The 24,985-nt window shown below is 42.7% G+C and overlaps 1 protein-coding gene and 2 long non-coding RNA genes across 4 annotated transcripts; 1 reads left to right on the plus strand and 2 right to left on the minus strand.

Moving 5' to 3' along the window:
- The first annotated feature begins 1,288 nt into the window (after positions 1–1,288).
- On the plus strand, positions 1,289–16,994 carry LOC146182915 (uncharacterized). 2 transcript variants are annotated; one of them, XR_014708688.1, is made up of 4 exons: positions 11,366–11,767; positions 12,624–12,709; positions 12,943–13,008; positions 16,744–16,994. It is a non-coding gene; the product is annotated as an uncharacterized LOC146182915 (long non-coding RNA). The 2 variants fall into 2 exon arrangements; XR_014708687.1 differs by lacking the exons at positions 11,366–11,767; positions 12,624–12,709 and adding an exon at positions 1,289–1,369.
- On the minus strand, positions 5,431–7,786 carry LOC146182916 (uncharacterized). Its single transcript, XR_014708686.1, has 2 exons — positions 7,598–7,786; positions 5,431–7,239 (listed from the first exon to the last, which is right to left on the minus strand). It is a non-coding gene; the product is annotated as an uncharacterized LOC146182916 (long non-coding RNA).
- A 180-nt stretch (positions 16,995–17,174) lies between the features above and the next one.
- LOC146182917 (uncharacterized) lies at positions 17,175–23,069 on the minus strand. The gene is made up of 3 exons (XM_084608973.1): positions 22,402–23,069; positions 19,656–19,857; positions 17,175–19,280 (listed from the first exon to the last, which is right to left on the minus strand). The coding sequence occupies exons 1-3, from the start codon at positions 22,443–22,445 to the stop codon at positions 19,215–19,217; spliced, it is 312 nt and encodes a 103-aa protein (XP_084465099.1). The 5' UTR covers positions 22,446–23,069; the 3' UTR covers positions 17,175–19,214.
- Between the last annotated feature and the right edge of the window lie 1,916 nt (positions 23,070–24,985).

Genomic DNA, 24,985 nt, shown 5'->3' on the forward strand with positions numbered 1-24,985 from the left:
GTGACGTCCAGCTTGCCGTAATCTCGCGAGATCTCACGAGATTTCAGCAGCCATGGAGCCAAGCCGCCAAGCTAAGCCAAGCGCCGATGGGATGGTGCTACGAGTGCTTGTAGAGTGCTGCTGTGCGCAACGGGCCACATAGTTCTCCCGTTTTCACATTGGCGTCATCAAATGCTGTAATACCCTTGCCCCGGCCGTGCCAAGAAAACATCATGCGCAAGCGTTTCAGTGCGGCGGACGACCAGCAAGTAGCTCGAGATCGCCATCATCCTGTACATACACTGTACAGCGCAGGGAGAAGGCGCCGTCGAAAGAAGTTGCAACGATTTCTAGGGATCCGCTGCGCAATGAAGGCGTTCGCAAAGGCCTTTGCAAGCCATCCAGCGTCAGAAAAAAAAAAAAAAAAAACGATTCTGGTAAGTCACTACCCACTACCTTCTCTGTTGAGACGATCGGACTGGACAGCGGACTGTCCGAGCGGAACAATTAGTTATCATATGTGAGGAAAACGGCACTTTCGAGTAGCTCGGAATGGCAGTGACTCGGCGCCTGCCGATCGCGTGCGCTCCGAGTAGGAGTGGTGGTGGATGATGCTTTCCCACGATACATACGGCCCGCCCGTTTGAACACCGCCTAGTCGATTGCTGGGGAATAGCAGCGCAAAGTAAAAAGCCACTTACGTTGTGCGAATTAGATACATGATATTTCAGCATTTTTGCTGAGCATGGCTCGAGTTGCATAATATAATACACGTCGTGTAGCTGCTTTTGTTTACATGTGCATGTAAATGTGCACAGCCACCAGGAGCCACAATAAATGAAAATTGTTTGCAAGATGATTTACTTTATCTTCTCAGACAATTGTCTGGCACCATTAGCTAACAGCACATGCTGAATGCAGTGCCAAAGCCAAATATTGCAAGAGGTCATTTATTATTATTTTTTTTTTGCTCCAAGCTTATGAACTTGTGTCCCTGTGTCAGCACGTGAAATGAAGTGCGCCAATATTTTATGCTGTCGGACAAAACATTCAGGCACTGGAAGTCCTATTAGCATTTACAAGTCGCAGAGGCTGAACTGGTTTGCTCATTGTGTTATAAAAACACCTGAAAATTAAAAAAGGATCCTTGTTAAGGACCATTGCATTGAATGAAGGCAACAGTGTCTGCGTCGTGGCACTTTTCTAGTGTCCTGGCACAACTTTCAGCTGCACAATTAGATCCTGTATTATGTTGGCAAGTTAATTACCAATCATCTGTGTCTCATATGGTTATTCCCTTTCAGATGAAAATGAGCTTGCAAGTGCCTGAATGACATGGTGCCCAGAGAGACTCATGATGATGAAAGCAATCATGACAACTCCCGGAATAGTAAGCGACAACACTTCTTATATTACTTTCTTCAATGTTCTTGTTGAACATGTTACAGCTATTTACAAAGCACTGCAACGTTCAGTCTTGATTCTCTTACTGCTGTGTACAAGGTTTAGCCAGAGTGCTAAAGTAAGCTCGTGCATGTTGTTATGCACCGGAAAACAGCCCAAGATCTCATGGCTGCAGAAATAATTATTTCTTTCATTTGTTTGCTTGCTTCCATGGCACAGCCACAAGTCTGCACAGTGTGGAGCCGCTGCCATCAACACCAAGCCTGCAGTCAGTGCCCCTGAGGGGTGAGGACATATTTACGTTATTTTGAGCAGTACCAATTTGTAAAAAGTTTTATTTATCTCAATGCCTTAACAACTTACTATAGTTTAAAACTCAAGACTGCTTAGTACAACTGCACTAGAACCTAGTTGTTAGCTTTTGTATTCATGCCAAATCTATGCACGGACCAGCAGCAGCAACAGTGCATTATACAAAATGCAATGGTCTATGAAAGCAGCAATAAACGAAATAAATGAGTAGGAAAACAAATTATTCACAAATTTTCATGTTCATGGTGCACACTCACGAGACCATCACAATGCTTTGTGTATTGTTATGCTTGTCTCAGACTGTTTTGAACCTACACTCCATTTGGTGGCATGACTGAGTCTTCGGTTTGAGAGAAGAATGACGTTTCGAAGATGAGAGAACAAAAACAATGAAATTTGATTGCACTTCTGCAGACTTATGTACATACTTCAAAGGTCTTAACAGCAAAAGGTCAAAAGCAAGTTCACAGCAATGATAGACTATTGAGCCTCTTGCCCAGGGCCAGTATTGTTTTTTTTTACTCCACAAGAAACCTTTAAACAATCAATCCAGCCCTCTCACAGAACTTTGGCCAATAAAACACGGCACATCTCTCCGGGTCAATCAGCGAGTCAATCAAACAGTATTGGTAAGCAATGTTCCTGCAGTCATACCTTGGGAACAGGCGAGGAGACATAGAAACTTCCTTTTTCACTTCGATAGCGTTGCAATAGTCGAACAAGGAGTCTGTCTGCCAGAAAAACACAGGGCATGTCTGATGTCACATAACAGCGGATCAAAACAGCATCTGTAGAACTCAACTCCTAATGGATTTATGGCCATGTCCCTTCTCCCAAACAGCCACCGTATCTTCCTGTGCAGTGTGCCCTCAGGCACCCCTCTCCAGAATGTATTCATCATTGGGCAAAGCGTGGGGAGTTCCCATATGCTTTTTCTTTTTGCGGCTTCACACTTTTGTGTGATGTTTGCCTGGACGCGTGATGCATTTCCAGCTCTTAGGACATTGCACCATGACCTAAGAGCATAATGTGCGTAATCAACGCAAAAGCTCAGAAGTAATATTTTATAGAGACATTTCTACCGCAATTACCCATTTGGTGAATTTTATTTATCCTCAAGAAAAGGATGGCAAAATTATATTATTGTTTACTCCACCCTCCACTGTGGTCTTAATGCATTGGTTGATGTAAAAAAATGATTCAATTTGTTTTCAATGAGCATCAGAAGGAGCGTTCACTGACATAAAATAACATCAAATACCATGGAAAGTCTTTTGCATATGCCAGCAACAGGCAAGTCCCAGTATAGATTGCTGTTGAACGTGACACTTAGTATTCTCTACGAGCCTACAATTGTAATGTTCCGGCTCTCATTGCTGACAGCACGATTAAAAAAAAAATTATTTTCTGGGAAAATAATTAGCGTTGTCTTTGAACAATTTATATTAAGTTTGTTTGATTGAAGCCACAACAATAATGTTAACAGGAAGGCTTTGCTTTACTTTGTCAACGTGTCTGCATCTGTGCCGGTCATAATAGAACAGTCATCTGCATGTGGTGGTGGCAAAACTAATAAATATCCAACAGGAGCAAGATAGGTGTCAACTTATCCGCAAAGATGACTGCCTGGAGTCCTTGGACATGGGCAACGTCAGCTAGTCGGATTAGACCTAGCAGAGTTTCAGGGCGTAAACTCGACAGTAGTTTCCCAAAATTTTTTGTCTCTCGATTTATATTTTAGATTTCTGGACACGCCCATATCATATGTGCCAGATCCACCCTATATATGTACGACAAATTTAATGGATATGTCGATGTGGGCAATGTCTTTGACGAACACTTTCAACAACAGTGGCCAAAGCAGGCTTCCTTGTGAAACACTGTTAGTGACTGTTGTAAATCGTTCAAATGGTGATTACTCAGGCATGCTATTTGTGTTTATTCTCCTCTCCTTTGGGGCAAGTGCCAAGGGATATACCCTACAACCTGTGTGCAGTTCTGTTCACAGCTATATTAATCACACCAGGTAGATTGCTACAATGAGAATTCACTGCCTTTTCTTTTCCTTTCTTTTTTTTTCATGAAATTCTAGTTTAAGATTCATAATTATCAAAATACCCAATTGCTTGTCCATGAACCTTTTGTACTTGCTATATACCATGGCCTATTCCCCTTGAGACGCTTCCTAGTGAGTGACATCTTTGGAGTACCAACCCATAACGATTCAAGTATGATTTTGTCTGCCGTAGGCCCGACAAGCTTGTTACTGAAAAAAGAGGCTCGATAAGTGCCTGCTTGTTCTTAGACCGCAACCATTAGAATAACTCATGTGGTTTTTCCAGTCGTACAAGTTTCCTTCCGAACGACTCACAGTAGTTTGCGCCTATCTGCTTCGCTTGCTGCTCTTGCTTCTCCCTCCACCGGCGATTCAAAAGGCTGAGAGGAGGTGCTACGGCACATGCACAGTGCATTGTTTTTTTGCAATTATCTCCAATCGCCAGTGACTCATATTAAATTTACTTACAAACAAATATTTATTATGCCACATGCTTCCTTCCCTTACAAAAATTTCGTTTGTATTAAGCCCAGTGCTAGATGCGTTATATCTTTGCCACTGGTGCAAAGACATATTGTTTGCGTGTTGCACTAAATTTGATGGTAGAACATTAAAACAGCCAGTTTGGAGCAGTTTTGGAGCAATATTGCATTTTGGAGCAGGATAGAGCAGGAAAAGCAGTTTGGGAGCAGAATGGAGCAAATGGAGCGGCAATTCCACCCCCGATAGGTGCATTCACAAGAGGAGACTGGTGCACTTCTGTGCCATGATATAGGGGTATGCCATATGCCCAGACATTTCATGAATAATCATGTGCGTAGTTATTCACTGCAATACCAGCTGGAGAGCAATATTAAACAACCTCCAGCTTTCTCATAACAGCTTTAATTTTACAGTAATTTCTGTGAACACTGCGCCTTTTCATTCCAGGAAGGTAGAAGAATACAACACGGATGTTTTATGCAGCACATGGTGACGAACACTGCCCCGTGTGAAGATGGACATATGAAGATCAGCTGGTGAAATCTTGGCAATCAGTTGACAAGATGCTGATTGCGCTGATGAAAGAATGAAAGTTATTTATGTTGGCACTATATCACATTGCAGATAGCACCAGTTTATTTTCTCCAAAACTCTCTTGACCATGTTCACTTTGCCAAATAAATCCCAAATACATTTTTGCAACACAAATGCTGTCGGTGTGTTTCTGTTCTTGCATTTTATGGTGCATAAGTAGCTAAGGCTACAGTTTCGCAAATACAGGTCCAAAATTATCTGCAAAGGGCATTACACTAATTTTAAATTGCATATTTTAAGAAATATTTGCATTGTTAGAATTGTAAACATATGCAATGACTCGAAAAAAAAAATATGTGCACAACCTCTCTCAAGTGAGCCTCAGCTACAACGTTGAAAACACTGTTAGTGGCCTGTGGTCACCACTTCACCAAAAGAAATTCAAAATGTCCCGCCACATAGTGGTAATTGCTAAAAGCATATCATAGGTCAGTGTTTCTCAAATAAGGGCTCACGAAGTGATTTTCAGGGTCCACGAAACCCACAGCTGCAAAAAAAAAAGAAAAGAAAGATATGCGTGATAGCTTTGGCCTGACTAGACACAGTTTTGCAAGGTTAAAATCTAGGAGATTCAAAGGCGACTTTAGTTTATGAAAAAAAAAAAAGAGTGCGGAAACAGAGGGAGAGGGCATCTGCGGCATTCGTTGATGCCAACTATGGTAAAACTCTAGCTCTGGCTGCACTACTGGATGGGGCTACAATGCAAAGCGTCTCGGGCATGATGACAACATGACAGCTCAATGAGAGTACAATTAATTCAGTAGTGTACAGAAAACTCTGAATAATGACTCTAGCAGCACATGCGATCAATGAATATATGAGCTGTGAATTAGCGGCATGAAGTGAAAAACCATAAAATGGCATCATCACTTTTTGCATCTGGTAGCACAGGTTCTCACTGAAGCCGTCAGACAGCCTGACAAAGACAAGCTGTGGTGGTTCGCCAAAGCAGATGGCACTTCACACATACAGACACTTTTATAACTCAGATGCCACCTTTCCTTAATCTAGACAATACACAAATGCACACACAACCGTTCGGGTGAAACACTAGAGACGGCCCACGCAGCACAACTCAAGTACAGCGTTCAGACTGGTGGTCTAGTACATATTTGCGGTCGCAAGCATCTCGTGCCACTAACAGTTCGAAGTTAGCGTTGGGAACAAGTGAAGCCGTTGGTCCGGAGCGCAGCTGTCGGGTGTTCACCGGTAGATGGTCACGCAGTCAAAGGAGCATGGGAGACAACGCCGAACCAGTCATCGCGTCCTTTCAGTTCGCCAAGTAGCGAGATGGCAAACCGAAGCTGTCATATCGCTGCACACAACACTCAGGCAAAAACCCCTGCATTTGAACACGAACACTATCACACGCCACCCTAAACGCCACCACGCACACACCATGTCATGTTGAACACTGTGAGACGAGAACAACGAGAAAGTAGTCATGCACTGCTGCAATCAATCGAGATAAATATTGCTGCATCTCGCATAAAAAAAAATTCATAAAGCTGCATCTCGGCATAACAGCGTCAACAAATGAACAGCATAAATCTTTGGGTAGCATTGTTGCATTCAGTGATGCTCATCTTGGAAATGGAGCAACTGTTCTAGAAAACACGGACAACAGAAACAGAAGTGGACATGGACGTACACAGGCTCACAACTGTATTTTACTAACCGAAAGAGGACATATATACAGCAAGCAAAAGTATAGCGTTGAGCATGCGGTGTTGTGCACTTTATATGTGTCATCTTTACTTAGTAAATCCAGTTGTGAGTCTGCAAGCCTCCTGTCCACTTGTTTCTAATGTCCAAGTTTCCTAGTGCACTTACCCTATTTACAAGATATGCACCACTGCATGCTGCAATTATTGCTATAAGGAATACAGAGATGAATTCTGCGACTGTTGACAAATGCCTCAACTATGAAGGTCACTGCTTGCCATGCTTGTCTATATTTTACTGAGAAAGGCAGCCTAAAAAAAAAAAATGTTCAAAATTTTTTTACCGCAGGACGTAGGCCGACATGTCTGAAAAGGCACAAGGTACTGACAAACTGAGGCAGACACAAGACAAAGTACATAGACACATGACAGCTGTACAAAGATGTTCAGAAGTTCATTGCGCAACTTTATACATGCGCCCTATCTGTTACCATCTCAAAGTTTGGTTCTTGAAATAGTCAATAAAAGCAAAATCCCGTGCTACACTGCCAAACCCCCCCTCTACATCTTTCCTAACACTGCTCATTGCCTTGTTGAAGGCAACATGATGAGGCTGCAGTACGGCACCTCCAAACAGCTTGTAGAGTAGAGGCCATCGGGGGTAGGCTGCATCACTATAGATCACATATTTATGACCCATGGTGATCTTCTGCAGGTTCTCAAAGTGCACCGTCTCCTTGAGGATCCCTAAAAGATAACAAGAATTAAAAATATAATCAATGCGGGTCTACACAGGTGCTTCTGTTCTTTTTGTATAATGAGATATAATTACGGTTGCAAGTTTTTAGATACAATTTTTTCCTACAAATTTATAAAATGCCACAATCACATACTTAAGTGCCACGTTTCTTTACAGATGAAAAGCTGTTTTTCATGAGGTGGGTCATTGAGTACCCTTTCCCAAAAACCACTCAAAAAATATAAAAGTACTTGTGGAATTTTCGCAGCAGAGATGTTAGGCTTTAATTTGGAAATGCACTCCCCTGAATATGAAAAGCATATTACAGCTAGTTACTGCAATGAAGACATGACTGAACAGGCTTACCTGCATCGTGACGCCTGCCTTTAAATGGCCCACTGGCAGACTATGGCATTGGTACACATTAGTGCCTGATATTTCTGCACAGGCTCCACTTGTGCCCAGAGAAGTCCTCCTTCTGAGCCACAGACGGTCGACAAATTTGCCTTGCTGTGCCATGATGAAACCCCAGCAGTTGAGCACGGGGGCCTTCCTTTGCGTGCACCACCTGAGGAGGAAAAATTGAAGCGGCTGCAAGCAACGATCGCTTATAGAGTCCCTATAAAGTGGTCATGAGAAAATAATCTTTCAGTGTGCACCTTCTTTACTGTGCCGTAGCATAATACTTATTGCATTGCTTTTGGACGAGTTCACTAGCGTTACCTCGTACAGGCCCATCAATTTTAAGGTGAAAATCTTTAATGGCTCATACTGTCGGCATTCGTTTTTGGTCACACTATAGCTGTCAATCAAATGACGTCATGATGATGCCATCAGAAAAAATCGAAATCCTGTTTCCGCTGGGAGCCGAACCTCTATCCCTCGCATCCCCATCCGAGCGCTTTAGCCAACTGTGCAACGCTCGGGATCGTGAAACACACATCAAAATTCTCCTTGTCTACAGTAGCGATGACAATGAAGTTGGAATTAGCAGTGATGACATTAGCAATGATAATGACGGTGCATTTAATTCATAATGATGAGAGCAAACGTGATGCATCGTGTGCACCAGCAACGCTTAGATTTTCACATTTCTGCAGTGTAGATTCTGCAGTGCTCCCGGATTTTTTCAACGCTATCATCGACACTTGATTTTTTTTTTTTCAAAGCAAGCGAAATTCAGAAACCTACACTAGGTTATTTTCTTTTTTTTTTTTTGTAATTGAAAGATCATATATACATCTCACTTTTGCAAACGATTTGAGACAGTAAGGATGTAAATAAAGACCAGGAATTTCACAGAAATCATGTGCCAAATCAAAAATGAGCCAGATTCTGCTGATGTGCAGATGGAAATGAGCCAAATCTATTTTATTCTTGACAGCTTTCTTTCTCAGCTTTAGCATGATAGGGTGGACTACTGCGAGTGTAAATTCAATTACTGCTTCTCCATAGCTACTTCCTTATCACTGTCTAGGATACGAAGAGATCACAGGAAAATCTTAAGCCAGAAGATAAAAACACTGGGAACATAGGCCTGCAGCAGACGAAGCAGTTTGTGCATAAAGCTCGCAAAATAACTTATAAAAGACTACATTCAGTTTAGCCTGTTGGCAGCGGCTTTCTGCATTTAGCAACATAAGCAAATAGCCGAAACTGGCAAGAAACAACAATATTTGCCGCTGTCTTGTCGCTTTGCATCCTATGTGCATCTACCATTCCCCGGCAATACAATGGTGCACTGAATTAAAATAGCTCTTCATTAAACACATTCCAACTAATTTCTACCAATAGAAAATAGCCTCACACCTTTGCTTGAAGCAGAAGCCCACTAAGCATTTATTTGCTCACTTTAGAGCAAATCAGTGCTGCTGATTGTGTGACAATGAATATTACAACTCTTCATCAGCTGTATTCACAGTATGATCATTTACAGGTATTATTTTCACAAACAGACTAGAAATGACTCTGAAAAAAATTTTCAGTCAAAGTAGGGTCAAATATAGATTTTCATATCGATAAGGGCCAAATCCAAAATTGCTTACATTGTTTAAATTATTGCATAAAATTTTATGAAATTTCTGTGTTGAGTATTTCTAATACATGAAGCAAATTAAAAAATAACTTGTGCTGATAACAACCTTTTGCGTATTTCTCAGTTTGTGTTTCCGTGGACTTCCCTAATTTAATAAAAAAAATATTGACTTGCAAGTGTGCTAGTGTTTATGTTGATGACCTTATGCTGTGCTAGTAGGCAAGATCGAAAAGCAGCATAGCACTGGTTGCATTCGGGACGTTAAACAGTTTCACTAAATTCGATGTCGATAAGAGAGCACCTTCCCAAAGCTCTACAACCATATATGCCTTTGCACAAGTGTGCCTAAGTTAATTGACGTAAAAAAAAAAAAATAAAAAATAAAAAAATAAAAAAAAATCTGAATGATTACAGCAGACGTTCGGTGACTGGGCACGAGTCAACTGCAATCGTTAATGTATATTATGTTTTACAGTAGCCAAAACTGCTCGCCTGCTAGAAACGACACAACGCCGTTACGCGCCAGAGAGCATTGGCCCCATGCCATCATCCCTAGGAGCATGAGCGCTGGTGCCTTTCGACTACAAAATGGTAGGGTTTTTACGTAGTTATATCGAGTAGAAGGCTCGGTAGCGTTCATGCACACATGGAAGCTGATGGGGATGATGTGCAATGAGTAGCGCGAGAGTGCGTAGCAGTGTGCACGCGGGATGATACGATATCCCGCCCAGCTTCTCACAAGGAATTTATCGCTTTAAATCCGCTCCGGCCTTTTTTTTTTTTTTTTTTTAATTTGAAAGCGCTATAAGCGGTCGCACAAGTGTTAGACTGTTTTGATAAGCTCTGAACCTCAGGATTAGCGCTAATTCGCATTCAAAGATGACTACTGAAACGCCACAGCCAGTCAGCTTTGCTTTACATGTTTCGGCGGGCATATTTATTTGACACAGAAAGCACTGCTATCAATAATTTGGCTTGTAACCGTCAAGCCACCACAGCCACTACACCATGCGCTACTTACCTCGGAGAATCGCTGAAGAGCTTGCAGATCAAGCCACTTGTCATATCGTAGAGTAGATGACCGAAGTAAAAAGCGAGCTGTGCCAAGGTGCCTCGGAGCCGGAGACTCTGACACGCTGCGCACTGATGACCTCATTTGGAATTAGGAGGGCTAACTGCAGCTCTCCGAAATCCTCTTTCTAGAATCTAAAAATCCTGTTGAACACTGTGTTGTTGTTGGCGCCGATGTTGAAGGGTACCACGCTCACGTAAGTTCCTTCGAGGCTTTGGAATATCGCGCTCCCGTTGAAATCTATGCATGTCTTCAATTTCATCCCATGATATATGGTGCTTAAAAGCTGCCTGTCGTGAAGGGTGAAGGATGCTGTCGGCATGATGTAACGTAACATGGGCAGGTTGCACCGATAGCAGGAGCAAATTCTAGCACACGACCGAACACCAGCAAACACGAGCAGTTGTTTTTTTCCTCCATGCGAGCACCAAAACAAACGGATTTAATGCAACTAGGCTTGGATTGTTCAGGCTTGCTGCAGGTGGCAAAGTGGTTAAAAGTGAGCTCAAATTAATAATTATTCGAAACACAGCTAACACGTCAACATGATGACTTCGGGGGATCTACATGTGACTTTTTGTGACATTATTTGAAGTATTTATTACAAATAACTTCTAACTTTTTTTTTTATTGGATAGCCATCATCATCATCTGCATGTACGTCTAGCGATACGTCTTACGTATGGGCGATACGTACAGCTAAAACGTGTTTTGCCCGGTGTCAGCCGAATACGTCTAAATCAATTTTCACGCATGCGCAGTAGGCGTCCGATACGTCTACGTCTGTACGTCTCCGGGAGACGTAATACGTCTCCGGTAAGCTAAATCTCTCTAATCTCTCTAGAATCATAGAATTTAGCTTACCGGAGACGTATTACGTCTCCCGGAGACGTACAGACGTAGACGTATCGGACGCCTACTGCGCATGCGTGAAAACTGCCGATACGTACAGGCGCTGGAGACGTACTCCGGAGACGTATGCCGCGTGACGTCCAGCTTTACCGTAATCTCGCGAGATCTCACGAGATTTCAGCAGCCATGGAGCCAAGCCGCCAAGCTAAGCCAAGCGCCGATGGGATGGTGCTACGAGTGCTTGTAGAGTGCTGCTGTGCGCAACGGGCCACATAGTTCTTCCGTTTTCACATTAGCGTCATCAAATGCTGTAATACCCTTGCCCCGGCCGTGCCAAGAAAACATCATGCGCAAGCGTTTCAGTGCGGCGGACGACCAGCAAGTAGCTCGAGATCGCCACCATCCTATGCATACACTGTACAGCGCAGGGAGAAGGCGCCGTCGAAAGAAGTTGCAACGATTTCTAGGGATCCGCCGACGGCGAACGAGCGCTCGCTCCGCTGCGCAATGAAGGCGTTCGCAAAGGCCTTTGCAAGCCATCCAGCGTCAGAAAAAAAAAAAAAAAGAAATGATTCTGGTAAGTCACTACCCACTACCTTCTCTGTTCAGACGATCGGACTGGACAGCGGACTGTCCGAGCGGAACAATTAGTTATCATATGTGACGAAAACGGCACTTTCGAGTAGCTCGGAATGGCAGTGACTCGGCGCCTGCCGATCGCGTGCGCTCCGAGTAGGAGTGGTGGTGGATGATGCTTTCCCACGATACATACGGCCCGCCCGTCTGAACACCGCCTAGTCGATTGCTGGGGAATAGCAGCGCAAAGTCAAAAGCCACTTACGTTGTGCGAATTAGATACATGATATTTCAGCATTTTTGCTAAGCATGGCTCGAGTTGCATAATATAATACACGTCGTGTAGCTGCTTTTGTTTACATGTGCATGTAAATGTGCACAGCCACCAGGAGCCACAATAAATGAAAATTGTTTGCAAGATGATTTACTTTATCTTCTCAGACAATTAATTGTCTGGCACCATTAGCTAACAGCACATGCTGAATGCAGTGCCAAAGCCAAATAGTGCAAGAGGTCATTTAATTTTTTTTTTGCTCCAAGCTTATGAACTTGTGTCCCTGTGTCAGCACGTGAAATGAAGTATTTTATGCTGTTGGACAAAACATTCAGGCACTGGAAGTCTTATTAGCATTTACAAGTCGCAGAGGCTGAACTGGTTTGCTCATTGTGTTATAAAAACACCTGAAAATTAAAAAAGGATCCTTGTTAAGGACCATTGCATTGAATGAAGGCAAGTGTCTGCATCGTGGCACTTTTCTAGTGTCCTGGCGCAACTTTCAGCTGCACAATTAGATCCTGTATTATGTTGGCAAGTTAATTACCAATCATCTGTGTCTCATATGGTTATTCCCTTTCAGATGAAAATGAGCCTGCAAGTGCCTGAATGACATGGTGCCCAGAGAGACTCATGATGATGAAAGAAATCATGACAACTCCCGGAATAGTAAGCGACAACACTTCTTATATTACTTTCTTCAATGTTCTTGTTGAACACGTTACAGCTATTTACAAAGCACTGCAATGTTCAGTCTTGATTCTCTTACTGCAGTGTACAAAGTGTAGCCAGAGTGCTAAAGTAAGCTCGTGCATGTTGTTATGCACCGGAAAACAGCCCAAGATCTCATGGCTGCAGAAATAATTATTTCTTTCATTTGTTTGCTTGCTTCCATGGCACAGCCACAAGTCTGCACAGTGTGGAGCCGCTGCCGTCAACACCAAGCCTGCAGTCAGTGCCCTTGAGGGGTGAGGACATATTTACTTATTTTGAGCAGCACCAATTTGTAAAAAGTTTTATTTATCTCAGTGCCTTAACAACTTACTATAGTTTAAAACTCAAGACTGCTTAGTACAACTGCACTAGAATTGTTAGCTTTTGCATTCATGCCAAAACTATGCATGGACCAGCAGCAGCAACAGTGCATTATACAAAATGTAATGGCCTATGAAAGCAGCGATAAATGAAATAAATGAGTAGGAAAACAAATTATTCACAAATTTTCATGTTCATGGTGCACACTCACGAGACCATCGCAATGCTTTGTGTATTGTTATGCTTGTCTCAGACTGTTTTGAACCTACACTCCATTTGGTGGCATGACTGAGTCTTCGGTTTGAGAGAAGAATGACGTTTCGAAGATGAGAGAACAAAAACAATGAAATTTGATTGCACTTCTGCAGACTTATGTACATACTTCAAAGGTCTTAACAGCAAAAGGTCAAAAGCAAGTTCATAGCAATGATAGACTATTGAGCCTCTTGCCCAGGGCCAGTATTGTTTTTTTTTTACTCCACAAGAAACCTTTAAACAATCAATCCAGCCCTCTCACAGAACTTTGGCCAATAAAACACGGCACATCTCTTCGGGTCAATCAGCCAGTCAATCAAACAGTATTGGTAAGCAATGTTCCTGCAGTCATACCTTGGGAACAGGCGAGGAGACATAGAAACTTCCTTTTTCACTTCGATAGCGTTGCAATAGTCTAACAAGGAGTCTGTCTGCCAGAAAAACACAGGGCATGTCTGATGTCACATACAGTGGATCAAAACAGCATCTGTAGAACTCAACTCCTAATGGATCAGTGTAATGGTTTTATGGCCATGTCCCTTCTCCCAAACAGCCACCGTATCTTTCTGTGCGGTGTGGCCTCAGGCACCCCTCTCCAGAATGTATTCATCATCGGGCAAAGCGTGGGAAGTTCCCACATGCTTTTTCTTTTTGCGGCTTCACACTTTTGTGTGATGTTTGCCTGGACGCGTGATGCATTTCCAGCTCTTAGGTCATTGCAGCATGCTGCTGTGCATGTGCATAATCAACGCAAAAGCTCAGAAGTAATATTTTATAGAGACATTTCTACCGCAATTACCCATTTGGTGAATTTTATTTATCCTCAAGAAAAGGATGGCAAAATTATATTATTTATTGTTTACTCCACCCTCCACTGTGGTCTTAATGCATTGGTTGATGTGAAAAAATGATTCAATTTGTTCTCAATGTGCATCAGAAGGAGCGTTCACTGACATAAAATAACATCAAATACCATGGAAAATCTTTTGCATATGCCAGCAACAGGCAAGTCCCAGTATAGATTGCTGTTGAACGTGACACTTAGCATTCTCTGCGAGCCTACAATTGTAATGTTCCGGCTCTCATTGCTGACAGCACGATTAAAAAAAATTTTTTTTTCTGGGAAAATAATCAGCGTTGTCTTTGAACAATTTATATTAAGTTTGTTTGATTGAAACCACAACAATAATGTTAACAGGAAGGCTTTGCTTTGCTTTGTCAACGTGTCTGCATCAGTGCCCGTCATAATAGAACAGTCATCTGCATGTGGTGGTGGCAAAACTAATAAATATCCAACAGGTGCAAGATAGGTGTCAACTTATCCGCAAAGATGACGGCCTGGAGTCCTTGGACATGGGCGACGTCAGCTAGTCGGATTAGACCTAGCAGAGTTTCAGGGCGTGAGCTCGACAGTAGTTTCCCAAAATTATTTTTTGTCTCTCGATTTATATTTTAGATTTCTGGACACGCCCATATCATATGTACCAGATCCACCCTATATATGTACGACAAATTTAATGGATATGTCGATGTGGGCAATGTCTTTGATGAACACTTTCAACAACAGTGGCCAAAGCAGGCTTCCTTGTGAAACACTGTTAGTGACTGTTAGATCGTTCAAATGGTGATTACTCAGGCATGCTATTTGTGTTTATTCTCCTCTCCTTCGGGGCAAGTGCCAAGGGATATACCCTACAACCTGTGTGCAATTCTGTTCACAACTATATAATCACACCAGGTAGATTGCTACAATGAGAATTCACTGCCTTTTCTTTTCCTTTCTTTTTTTTCATGAAATTCTAGTTTAAGATTTGTAATTATCAAAATACCCAATTGCTTGTCCATGAACCTTTTGTACTTGCTATATACCATGGCCTATTCCCCGCCGTGGGTATGTGCCATTACCACTAAAGACAGTCATCAATGGGTCTGATACATAGGTCAGGGGTGGAAGCAGGCTCAAGCATTTTGGAGCAGCTTTGGGAGCAGCGAGACAAGAGTTTTGGAGCAGCTTTGGAGCAATGAGACAAGAGTTTTGGAGCAGGTTCCTAAGGTCAAATGCCTCTGATAATTGTAGTAATTATTTTTCTCTTTCTGACAGAAAAAGATGAGCTCTTCCTTTTTATGCAAGTTCAATGCCTCTCCAACTTCGCACTCATTTCTGACAAGACAACGGCCACCAACTTGAAACAGACTAGCCAGCAAACAAAATGCTTGCTGGTGTGCTTTATAACTGAACACCTAGTGTGACCTTGTGACCTAACGCATTTGCCTATTCTGACTTGACAGATTCAAATGTCAAGTTTACCACTTCAATGCACTGAAGCAATGCCACTAATTTGGAGCTCAGATTAATGGACATGACATTTCTGCTCTCTATCTTGTGCATATCCTTTTTTGATCCTATGCCTGTGCTGATAAATTCCTGAGCAGTGGTCAGTAGTGCCTTCAGGAAATGTAGATGGCACTGAAGGGTAGCCTTTTCATCCTTCAGCATTTTTACTTCACTACCTCCTTCCAATAGTTTTATCATTCTTTGCTTGAGCAATGCTGGGGCTCATTTTTTAAATCTTGGCAATAGGCCCTGTATGGCTTTCCAACACTCTTGAAACGCTTCCTAGTGAGTGACATCTTTGGAGTACCAACCCATAACGATTCAAGTATGATTTTGTCTGCCGTAGGCCCGACAAGCTTGTTACTGAAAAAGAGGCTCGATAGGTGCCTGCTTGTTCTTAGACCACAACCATTAGAATAACTCATGTGGTTTTTCCAGTCGGACAAGTTTCCTTCCGAACGACTCACGGTAGTTTGCGCCTATCCGCTTCGCTTTTTGCTCTTGCTTCTCCCTCCACCGGCGATTCAAAAGGCTGAGAGGAGGTGCTACGTCACATGCACAGTGCATTTTTTTTGCAGTTATCTCCAATCGCCAGTGACTCATATTAAATTTACTTGCAAACAAATATTTATTATGCCACATGCTTCCTTCCCTTACAAAAATTTCGTTTGTATTAAGCCCAGTGCTAGATGCGTTATATCTTTGCCACTGGTGCAAAGACATTGTTTGCGTGTTGCACTAAATTTGATGGTAGAACATTAAAACAGCCAATTTGGAGCAGTTTTGGAGCAATATTGCATTTTGGAGCAGGATAGAGCAGGAAAAGCAGTTTGGGAGCAGAATGGAGCAAATGGAGTGGCAATTCCACCCCCGATAGGTGCATTCACAAGAGGAGACTGCTGCACTTCTGTGCCATGATATAGGGGTATGCCATATGCCCAGACATTTCATGAATAATCATGTGCGTAGTTATTCACTGCAATACCAGCTGGAGAGCAATATTAAACAACCCCCAGCTTTCTCATAACAGCTTTAATTTTACAGTAATTTCTGTGAACACTGCACCTTTTCATTCCAGGAAGGTAGAAGAATACAACACGGATGTTTTATGCAGCACATGGTGACGAACACTCCCCCGTGTGAAGATGGACATGTGGAGATCAGCTGGTGAAATCTTGGCAATCAGTTGACAAGATGCTGATTGCGCTGATGAAAGAATGAAAGTTATTTATGTTGGCACTATATCACATTGCAGATAGCACCAGTTTATTTTCTCCAAAACTCTCTCAACCATGTTCACTTTGCCAAATAAATCCCAAATACATTTTTGCAACACAAATGCTGTCGGTGTGTTTCTGTTCTTGCATTTTATGGTGCATAAGCAGCTAAGGCTACAGTTTCGCAAATACAGGTCCAAAATTATCTGCAAAGGGCATTACACTAATTTTAAATTGCATATTTTAAGAAATATTTGCATTGTGAGAATTGTAAACATATGCAATGACTCAAAAAAAAAAAAATATGTGCGCAACCTCTCTCAAGTGAGCCTCAGCTACAACGTTGAAAACACTGTTAGTGGCCTGTGGTCACCACTTCACCAAAAGAAATTCAAAATGTCCCGTCACATAGTGGTAATTGCTAAAAACATATCATAGGTCAGTGTTTCTCAAATAAGGGCCCACGAAGTGATTTTCAGGGTCCACGAAACCCACAGCTGCAAAAAAAAAAAAAAAAGATATGCGTGATAGCTTTGGCCTGACTAGACACAGTTTTGCAGGGTTAAAATCTAGGAGATTCAAAGGCGACATTAGTTTATGAAAAAAAAAAAAAAAAAGAGTGCGGAAACAGAGGGAGAGTGCATCTGCGGCATGCGTTGGTAAAACTCGAGCTCTGGCTGCACTACTGGATGGGGCTACAATGCAAAGCGTCTCGGGCATGATGACAACATGACAGCTCAATGAGAGTACAATTAATTCAGTAGTGTACAGAAAACTGAATAATGACTCTAGCAGTACATGTGATCAATAATTATATGAGCTCTGAATTAGCGGCATGAAGTGAAAAACCATAAAATGGCATCATCACTTTTTGCATCTGGTAGCACAGGTTCTCACTGAAGCCGTCAGACGGCCTGACGAAGACAAGCTGTGGTGGTTCGCCGCCTCGTTCGCCAAAGCAGATGGCACTTCACACATACAGACACTTTTATAACTCAGATGCCACCTTTCCTTAATCTAGACAATACACAAATGCATACACAACCGTTCGGGTGAAACACTAGAGACGGCCCACGCGGCACAACTCATGTACAGCGTTCAGACTGGTGGTCTAGTGCATATTTGCGGTCACAAGCATCTCGTGCCACTAACAGTTCGAAGTCAGCGTTGGGAACAAGTGAAGCCGTTGGTCCGGAGCACAGCTGTCAGGTGTCCACCAGTAGACGGTCACGCAGTCAAAGGAGCATGGGAGACAATGCCGAACCAAAGTCATCGCGTCCTTTCAGTTCGCCAAGTAGCGAGATGGTAAACCGAAACTGTCATATCGCTGCACACAACACTCGGGCAAAAACCCCTGCATTTGAACACGAACACTATCACACGCCACCCTAAATGCCACCACGCACACACCATGTCATGTTGAACACTGTGAGACGAGAACAACGAGAAAGTAGTCATGCACTGCTGCAATCAATCGAGATAAATATTGCTGCATCTCGCATAAAAAAAAAATTCATAAAGCTGCATCTCGGCATAACAGCGTCAACAAATGAACAGCATAAATCTTTGGGTAGCATTGTTGCATGCAGTGATGCTCATCTTGGAAATGGAGTAACTGTTCCAGAAGTGGACATGGACGTACACAGGCTCACAACTGTATTTTACTAACCGAAAGAGGACATATATACAGCAAGCAAAAGTATAGCGTTGAGCATGCGGTTTTGTGCACTTTATATATGTCATCGTTACTTAGTAAAATCCAGTTGTGAGTCTGCAAGCCTCCTGTCCACTTGTTTCTGATGTCCAAGTTTCCTAGTGCACTTACCCTATTTACAAGATATGCACCACTGCATGCTGCAATTATGCTGTAAGGAATACAGAGATGAATTTTGCAACTGTTGACAAATGCCTCAACTATGAAGGTCACTGCTTGCCATGCTTGTCCATATATGAGAAAGGCAGCCTAAAAAAAAAAAAATGTTCCAAATTTTTTGACCGCAGGACATAGGCCGACACTTCTGAAAAGGCACAAGGTATTGACCAACTGAGGCAGACACAAGACAAAGTAGATAGACACATGACAGCTGTACAAAGATGTTCGGTAGTTCATTGCGCAACTTTATACATGCGCCCTACCTGTTACCATCTCAAAGTTTGGTTCTTGAAATAGTCAATAAAAGCAAAATCCCATGCTACGCTGCCAAACCCCCCTCTACAGCTTTCCTAACACTGCTAATTGCCTTGTTGAAGGCAACATGATGAGGTTGCAGTACGGCACCTCCAAACAGCTTGTAGAGTAGAGGCCATCGGGGGTAGGCTGCATCACTATAGATCACATATTTATGACCCATGGTGATCTTCTGCAGGTTCTCAATGTGCACCGTCTCCTTGAGGATTCCTAAAAGATAGCAAGAATTAAAAATATAACCAATGCGGGTCTACACAGGTGCCTCTTCTTTTTGTATAATGAGATGTAATTACAGTTGCAAGTTTTTAGATACAATTTTTTTCCTACAAATTTATAAAATGCCACATGCTAACACAATCTTGCATCACATACTTAAGTGCCACGTTTCTTTACAGATGAAATGCTGTTTTTCATGAGGTGGGTCATTGAGTACCCTTTCCCAAAAACCAACTCAAAAAATATAAAAGTACTTGTGGAATTTTCGCAGCAGAGATGTTAGGCTTTAATTTGGAAATGCACTCCCCTGAATATGAAAAACATATTACAGCTAGTTACTGCAATGAAGACATGACTGAACAGGCTTACCTGCATCGTGACGTCTGCCTTTAAATGGCCCACTGGCAGACTATGGCATTGGTACACATTAGTGCCTGATATTTCTGCACAGGCTCCACTTGTGCCCAGAGAAGTCCTCCTTCTGAGCCACAGACGGTCGACAAATTTGCCTTGCTGTGCCATGATGAAACCCCAGCAGTTGAGCATGGGGGCCTTCCTTTGCATGCACCACCTGAGGAGGAAAAATTGGAGCGGCTGCAAGCAACGATCGCTTATAGAGTCCCTATAAAGTGGTCATGAGAAAATAATCTTTCAGTGTGCACCTTCTTTACTGTGCCGTAGCATAATACTTATTGCATTGCTTTTGAAAGAGTTGACTAGCGTTACCTCGTACAGGCTCGTCAATTTTAAGGTGAAAATCTTTAATGGCTCATACTGTCGGCATTCGTTTGTCTGGTCACACTATAGCTGTCAATCAAATGACGTCATGATGATGCCATCAGAAAAAATTAAAATCCTGTTTCCGCTGGGAGCCGAACCTCTATTCCTCGCATCCCCATCCGAGCGCTTTAGCCAACTGTGCAACGTTCGGGATCTTGGAACACACATCAAAATTCTCCTTGTCTACTGTAAGGATGATAGTAGCGATGACAATGAAGTTGGAATTAGCAGTGATGACATTAGCAATGATAATGACGGTGCATTTAATTCATAATGATGAGAGCAAACGTGATGCACCGTGTGCACCAGCAACGCTTAGATTTTCACATTTCTGCAGTGTAGATTCCGCAGTGCTCCCGGATTTTTTCAACACTATCATCGACACTTGATTTTTTTTTTTTTTTTTTCAAAGCAAGCGAAATTCAGAAACCTACACTAGGTTATTTTCTTTTTTCTTTTTTTTTTTTTTTTGTAATTGAAAGATCATATATACATCTCACTTTTGCAAACAGTTTGAGACAGTAAGGATGTAAATAAAGACCAGGAATTTCACAGAAATCATGTGCCAAATCAAAAATGAGCCAGATTCTGCTGATGTGCAGATGGAAATGAGCCAAATCTATTTTATTCTTGACAGCTTTCTTTCTCAGCTTTAGCATGATAGGGTGGACTACTGCGAATGTAAATTCAATTATTGCTTCTCCATAGCTACTTCCTTATCACTGTCTAGGATACGAAGAGATCACAGGAAAATCTGAAGCCAGAAGATAAGAACACTGGGAACATAGGCCTGCAGCAGACGAAGCAGTTCGTGCATAAAGCTAGCAAAATAACTTATAAAAGACTACATTCAGTTTAGCCTGTTGGCAGCGGCTTTCTGCATTTAGCAACATAAGCAAATAGCCGAAACTGGCAAGAAACGACAATATTTGCCGCTGTCTTGTCGCTTTGCATCCTATGTGCATCTACCATTCCCCGGCAATACAATGGTGCACTGAATTAAAATAGCTCTTCATTAAACACATTCCAACTAATTTCTACCAATAGAAAATAGCCTCACATCTTTGCTTGAAGCAGAAGCCCACTAAGCATTTATTTGCTCCCTTTAGAGCAAATCAGTGCTGCTGATTGTGTGACAATGAATATTACAACTCTTCATCAGCTGTGTTCACAGTATGATCATTTACAGGTATTATTTTCACAAAAAGACTAGAAACGACTCTGAAAAAAATTTCCTTCAGTCGAAGTAGGGTCAAATATAGATTTTCATATCGATAAGGGCCAAATCCAAAATTGCTTACATTGTTTAAATTATTGCATAAAATTTTATGAAATTTCTGTGTTGAGTATTTCTAATACATGAAGCAAATTAAAAAATAACTTGTGCTGATAACAACCTTTTGCGTATTTCTCAGTTTGTGTTTCCGTGGGCTTCCCTAATTTAATAAAAAAAAATATTGACTTGTAAGTGTGCTAGTGTTTATGTTGATGACCTTATGCTGTGCTAGTGATAAAATCGAAAAGCAGCATAGCACTGGTTGCATTCGGGACGTTAAACAGTTTCACTAAATTCGATGTCGACAAGAGAGCACCTTCCCAAAGCTCTACAACCGAGTTGGAGAGCAGGGATATATATATATATATATATATATATATATATGCCTGTGCACAAGTGTGCCTAAGTTAATTGACGTAAAAAAAAAAAAAAAAAAGATCAATGATTACAGCAGACGTTCGGTGACTGGGCACGAGTCAACTGCAATCGTTAATGTATATTATGTTTTACAGTAGCCAAAACTGCTCGCCTGCTAGAAACGACACAACGTCGTTACGCGCCAGAGAGCATTGGTCCTATGCCATCATCCCTAGGAGCATGAGCGCTGGTGCCTTTCGACTACAAAATGGTAGGGTTTTGACGTAGTTATATCGAGTAGAAGGCTCGGTAGCGTTTATGCACACATGGAAGCTGATGGGGATGATGTGCAATGAGTAGCGCGAGAGTGCGTAGCAGTGTGCACGCGGGATGATACGACATCCCGCCCCGCTTCTCACAAGGAATTTATCGCTTTAAATCCGCTCCGGCCCTTTTTTTTTTTTTTTTTTTAATTTGAAAGCGCTATAAGCGGTCGCACAAGTGTTAGACTGTTTTGATAAGCTCTGAACCTCAGGATTAGCGCTAATTCGCATTCAAAGATGACTACTGAAACGCCACAGCCAGTCAGCTTTGCTTTACATGTTTCGGCGGGCATATTTATTTGACACAGAAAGCACTGCTATCAATAATTTGGCTTGTAACCGTCAAGCCACCACAGCCACCACACCATGCGCTACTTACCTCGGAGAATCGCTGAAGAGCTTGCAGATCAAGCCACTTGTCATATCGTAGAGTAGATGACCGAAGTAAAAATCGAGCTGTGCCAAGGTGCCTCGGAGCCGGAGACCCTGACACGCTGCGCACTGATGACCTCATTTGGAATTAGGAGGGCTAACTGCAGCTCTCCGAAATCCTCTTTCTAGAATCTAAAAATCCTGTTGAACACTATGTTGTTGTTGGCGCCGATGTTGAAGGGTACCACGCTCACGTAAGTTCCTTCGAGGCTTTGGAATATCGCGCTCCCGTTGAAATCAATGCATGTCTTCAAATTCATCCCATGATAGGGTGCTCAAAAAAGCTGCCTGTCGTGAAGGGTGAAGGATGCTGTCGGCATGATGTAACGTAACGTGGGCAGGTTGCACCGATAGCACGAGCAAATTCTAGCACACGACCGAACACCAGCAAACACGAGCAGTTGTTTCCTTCCTCCATGCGAGCACCAAAACAAACGGATTTAATGCAACTAGGCTTGGATTGTTCAGGCTTGCTGCAGGTGGCAAAGTGGTTAAAAGTGAGCTCAAATTAATAATTATTCGAAACACAGCTAACACATCAACATGATGACTTCGGGGGATCTGCATGTGACATTTTTGTGACATTATTTGAAGCATTTATTAGAAATAGCTTCTATCTTTTTTTATTGGATAGCCATCATCATCATCTGCATGTACGTCTAGCGATACGTCTTACGTATGGGCGATACGTACAGCCACCATAGTACAGCTAAAACGTGTTTTGCCCGGTGTGAGCCGAATACGTCTACATCAATTTTCACGCATGCGCAGTAGGCGTCCGATACGTCTACGTCTGTACGTCTCCGGGAGACGTAATACGTCTCCGGTAAGCTAAATCTCTCTATACTCGCCTATTTCTCGCCGACCGCGTCATCCGCGTCGGCCACGCATCCCAGCATTCCTCACGTGCAGTGAAGATGGCGGCCGCGCGCGCATTTCAGACACTGTTGCGGAAAAGCTGCTAGAAGGCATTCGAGGGCAGCCCTGCGTCTATGATACCAAGCGGATTGACTACAGAGACGTTCAGAGGAAAGGAAAATGCCTGGGATGCAAACTGTCAGTAGAGCGGCCGGGCACAGCTGTGAGTTCTTCGCTGCGGTGCGTGTGCCATACACGTTTTAATGCATTGCTCTAGGAGGTGTAACGATGGTGTTGTTTCACTTATCTGCAGTACATTCAATGGAAGAATACCAAAATCTGCGAAAGCGGCTTCGCATAGAGTTGTGACCTGTACACGCCGGAATCGAAGGCCGTACTCGATTTGGCCACACGGAACGTCAGCGGCTCAACAACCAGGGAATTCGCGAAATTTATGGAATTCTACAGGAACTGCGGCCGGCCGGCACTTCTGTTGCTGAAGCTTTCGGGGAACGGCAATTTTGTCCATTTTAATCCGAAGCACGCTCTCACTTGAGACTGGCCATGGACTGCTCCTTGCCGGACGTGTCGTCTGCTACACGCGGCGCGGAAGCATATGGAGCGGCCGGCATACACGTAGCTGGTACGTGCTCCCGCTGCTCTCTACACGGCTGCAGCGTGGTTATGACTACATTATGGCAGTTCTGGCTTCGAAGGCAAGCATTACCTCAGAGAACGCGCGCGTTTGTGTGCTGAGAAACTTATTGCCATAAAAGAAGTGTGACAGCGCTGTCGACTGGGTCGCTAGAACCAGCGTTCTTGTAACGTTTCTGCTCTTCGGTTTCATTTCTCTTTATTAGGCGTATTAAATTTTGACGTAGCCATTCATCGTGCTGTCATAACATTTTTCGCTTCTTATGTAACCTCTACCTTCTTTTCCAATTTCAGTCCAATTTGTGGCAAGGATTCAAGCCACCGACATGTGTGCCTCCAATTCTATGCCGTTCACTGTAAATGTAGGGTGTGCACCGAGAAGACGTTGCGTCTTAATCGTAAAATATCAAAATCAAATAGAAGTGCGCTTTGCCAACTACGCGCCAGCCTCTAGATGCCTAAAATTGGCGGAATGAATGTTAAGGGTGCTATCGCGTCCTCTCTTCAACGTTTTTTTTTTTTTTTTTTTTTTTTTTTTTTTTTTTTTTTTTGAATCCGTCCTCTTCATGCTGACCTGCATGCTTTGCACCGGGGGAAACAAAGCCTGTTGAAACGATTACTTGGAAGTTCGTCATTTGTTTGTGTGGCTGATAGACTTCCTCGAGTATAAAAGGGCACAAGCTCTGCACATAAGAAATAACTTACTTCAAAGTGAACAATATCTGATCTGCATTTAGAAAAGGAAATATATTCCAGTACTCTCATGATATTTCGTGTAGCAAGGCTCTTTATTTCTTGCTGGCGCATATTTCGAACGCAAAGGGCATTATTGTCACGCAGTGGTGACAAGGCCGTACACACCAAAAGAAGACACAAGCGTGAAATACTGAAATTAATTCTTTATTGGGCTGACTTGTGCCCGCAAAAGATAATTGCAACTCGGCGGCGGCGATAGCAACAGACGCGCTCGTCGATCGTCGAACTGAGAAATGCCTGTCGCACACATCAACGCTCAATTT

Source organism: Amblyomma maculatum, chromosome 7, assembly GCF_055883805.1.
Source record: "Amblyomma maculatum isolate TAMU_Amacu chromosome 7, ASM5588380v1, whole genome shotgun sequence".
Lineage (NCBI taxonomy): Eukaryota > Metazoa > Arthropoda > Arachnida > Ixodida > Ixodidae > Amblyomma > Amblyomma maculatum.